This window comes from Nicotiana tabacum, chromosome 4 (assembly GCF_000715075.1).
Source record: "Nicotiana tabacum cultivar K326 chromosome 4, ASM71507v2, whole genome shotgun sequence".
Taxonomy (NCBI): domain Eukaryota; kingdom Viridiplantae; phylum Streptophyta; class Magnoliopsida; order Solanales; family Solanaceae; genus Nicotiana; species Nicotiana tabacum.
In genome coordinates, this window is record NC_134083.1 from 22,809,799 (window position 1) to 22,813,758 (window position 3,960).

The window sequence follows — 3,960 nt, forward strand, 5'->3', positions numbered from 1 at the left end:
GATCAGCCTCATGGATATCCTCTTCAACGGCTTCTTGCACCTCGGGGTATGTCAGCCCGTGGGCCACGAAAAAAATCATCTTCTTCGGGCTCATCCCTAAGCCGAAGAAGCAAATCCGAGTTGGGTGCTCGAAAGCTAGAACTTTCCTCCGCCTTACGGGCTAACCGTTTCTTTGGCTTCTTCTTCTATGAGCTCGAGGAGCCCGGAGCCTTCCTTTTATTCTTTTCTCTTACTGTAGCCCCGAGCTGCCCCAAAGCGGAGGGGTCAACGGACGGATCCTCATCCCTTACTGAAGGCCTATGCTCAATGGTCTTAGGCAAATCTTCAAAAGGAAAAATGAAGAAAAGAGGGTAAGTATGATGCGAATGGGAGAGCCAGATATTACCTATTCGAGGAAGGGTCTTACCGTGAGAATGGGCCTCCCAGCGACCCCTCGAGAGTTTGCGCCATGTGTGCTCGGAATAATGCATCTGTGAACAAATGTCCTCGATCCACTCCTTGAGCCGAGGGATAGCGTTTGGAACTCGAGCGACGATTGTACCACCACAAATACCAATAAGAAAAGAGGAGATGAAGGTAAAATGGCATTCAAAGGGAAATGGCATGAGTTTGGAGGGAACCGAGTCTTCGGTCTTCACCCAAACGAAATGTCCCTGCCAGCCCCGGTACCGGTCCTCATCGATGCTCGAGAATGAGGCTTTGCTGGCCCGGTGTGTGGGCTTTATTAGTCCCCCTCGGAAGATTCGGGGACAGTATAGGCGGAGTAAGTGATCGATGGTGAACCAACAGGATTCGGTCTTGTTCACGAAAAAACGGAGGAGGATCACGATCCTCCACAACGACGGATGGATTTGACCTAGGCATACTTCGTACCTCTTGAAGAAATCAAAGATAACCGGGTCCACCGGGCCCAATGTGAAGGGATAAGTGTAAACACTTATATACCCCTCCATGTGGGTAGTGATGGCGTCTGCAGGCCCGGGGACTACTACGTCCTTACCCATCCAGTTGCAGTCCTTGCGGATCACGGGGAGGATGTCTTCGGTAATAAAGCATATATATCTTGATACTCCTTCACCCTAGCCCTGCACTGACGAGGGCTTCTCAACCTTAAAGTCATCGGCAATCAAACAACCCCCGGGAATGAACATTTTCAAGGGAGGCTCGGCATCCGGTTCATCGGTAGCCGCGCCAGGAGCAGACCTCTCGAGGACGACCACATCGGGAGTGATCTCCTCGATTTCAGCGGGCGGTTGCGAAGAAGAAGAAGTGGCTTGTTGGGAAACAGATTTTGAAGTTTTAGCCATTGTTATCTAGAAAAAGCTTGAAAAGTATGAAGAAATGTTGAAAGATGAAAAGTCAGGTGCGCTGATTTGGATAACAATTAGGTAAAAACTTGCAACTTACTGAGAAGTCTTGAAGAACGGATATAAAAATATTAGAGTGTGAAGAAGGGTAGTGATATCCTGAAAACTCGAAGGTAGAAGCTTGGCCAAAAGGTAAAAAAATGAACAAAGGAGGAAAGTATTTATAGAGGTTTCGCGCTGTTTCGCATTCACGGATAACCCGCCGATGGCTGACGCGTGTTTGAAATCATAACGACACGGCTGACGGGACGCTTTAGATTCTTTGTCATTTCTGGCACGTCATATTGGAGAAGGGATCAAAGTGCATATGTCGTTTCTCGTCGTTTCAGTAAACTTACTCTCCGAGAAACGAGAGGACTATCTGTATACGGGTGAAACCGAGACCGTTGGACACCTCGGTTCTCGATGGAGTAAATGGAGCAGAGACATGACCGTAAGTAATCGGAATTGGGGCAAGGAGCCCCTCGAGTCGGGGTCCGGGCCACGTCCCCCAGGTCTGTTTCGAATCCCAAAACTTCGGAGAGCATTACCAAATAATCGAGCATGACTAGCAAAAGGGCCATGATATCCGCGCCAGCCGGATGTCACGGCGTGAATCTCGGCACGTATCGGTAGGAAATCTGTGATTAGCAAAACGGAAGGTTTTTAACTTTTATGGAATTGTACTTAGGGTAAAACTCCTCTACTATATAAAAGGGAATCTGACTATTCATTAGACACATTGTAACGCGCATATCAAGGTAATATACTCTTATTTTCTCTGTTATTCAAAGTTTTTACTTTTGTTCATCAGTTCTTCGTTATCGAGAGCCCGGAATCGAAGGCAGGCATTTCATTAAGCTGTTACTGAGTCCGGGGTCATTCCTCTTAATTGGTTTGACAATTTATTACGTTCTTTATCTGTTTAATCTAACGTTTTTTATCATTTGTATAAATTCAATTGTTATCCATTTTTTAGGGTAAACAAACATATAGTAATAATAAAATGCAACAGGAGGAGGACCTAATAATGGTTTGATTAGTGAATCATCAATAAATCATTAATATACCAGTAACGCGAAGTCAACGTCGTGCAGAATGTCCTTTTTCAAAACCGGCAGATTCATAAAACAATGTTACTTCTACCATAATTAAGTGTAATATATTAATTAACTATAATTAAATATAAAAATATATATGAAAATACGTATCAGACACTTTTGGTATACGCATTGGCTAATCTCCTCTTCCTTTAGTTGGTGTAGCAACTGGAATGTGCTGGCAGATGCATGGGGTGAGGAAATTGTCTTACCAGTCTTGACTAATTGATGCTGCCTTCACCTCCCTAAAGTCCTAAACTGATCATATCAGCTGCCACCTAGGGAGGATTGAGGAATGTGTATGTGCACTATTGATTTGGCTAAATTCGGTATACCTAACGACAAATCCAATGTACAGATATATTCCAATTGAAAGCTTCCTCTAAGTTAACAAAATTTTGTGTCAACTAATCAATAAAAGACAAAGAAAATGTCGATTCTATTTTCAACAAGCACCAAAAAAAGCCAATCAAAACCCAAATAACACGAAGAAGAATATAAGGAAGACATAAAAATATATGTATGTGGAGAGAGGGTGTATACAATAAACATATTTTGTACCAGAAAATAAAGCAAGAGATATTCCCAAATCATATGCCACAAGATAAAAGCAAGAGATGGACCCAATTTCAGATTTATCCTTTGTACAACGAGAAATGACTCACATCGGCTCAAGAAGAAGAAGAAATCTAAAATAAAAAATAAAAAATTTAAAAAAAAAAAAGGAGGCTAAAGCTTATGCACAACCAAGAAACGCAAGGCAGCTACGACACTGTCCTTTGCAGAACCTAAAGAACAATAATCTGACAAACAAAAAAAGCCAAAGCATAAAACAAGTACACAATTGTCTTTTAGCTCCAAAATTCTAACACCTCATCCTTATTGAGATGATGAACATAACTCAACACCCAACCACTTAATTCTGACCGTAATATTCCCTTTTCACCGAAATATTACATCTTTCGCTTACCGGATTTGGGTCGTCGGTTAGATTTTTCATTCTTTCCAAAGGCGCTACAGAATCCACATGCAGATACTTTAGGAGACGGCGGCTCTATTGCCGGCGACACCTTACCAGTTCGGAACCCGCGGTTAGATCGGCTCCTTTCAATGGATCCAGCTGTTTCTGATGAAGCCTTATTCACAGACACCGACACCTCCAATTTGGGTTTTGCTCCTCTAATTGGATCTTCTTTTTCTTCTCTGTCAGCTTTAGTACTACTTTCTTCTTTAGGAAAACGGCCCAGCTGAATCAATTCACCTGACGCTGTCAATATTTTGTCGTCCCATACAAGTCCTGATGAACCCTGTCTCCGAAACGACGTCGTGGATCTCTGTAATCCAGCCATCAGAGAATTGAGGGAAAAAGTTAACACCTACCTCAAATATTTTTGCAGAAAGTCTTGTTCTTTTATACTGGGTTGGACTCTAGATCTTTCTCGGGATGAGCACTGTGAAAACAAGTATGGAGGCCCTCGCGATTGTGGTTGGACTTTTTCTCACATGTTTCTGTA

At 43.0% G+C, this 3,960-nt stretch overlaps 1 protein-coding gene across 1 annotated transcript; it reads right to left on the reverse strand.

Moving 5' to 3' along the window:
• Positions 1-3,051: 3,051 nt before the first annotated feature.
• Positions 3,052-3,960, reverse strand: LOC107823961 (MAPK kinase substrate protein At1g80180-like). The gene has a single exon (XM_016650672.2). The coding sequence runs from the start codon at positions 3,793-3,795 to the stop codon at positions 3,400-3,402; it is 396 nt and encodes a 131-aa protein (XP_016506158.1). The 5' UTR covers positions 3,796-3,960; the 3' UTR covers positions 3,052-3,399.

Excerpts from the sequence above, each read along its gene's own strand:
- LOC107823961 (XM_016650672.2), bottom strand. The coding sequence starts at position 3,795 with ATGGCTGGATTACAGAGATCCACGACGTCGTTTCGGAGACAGGGTTCA.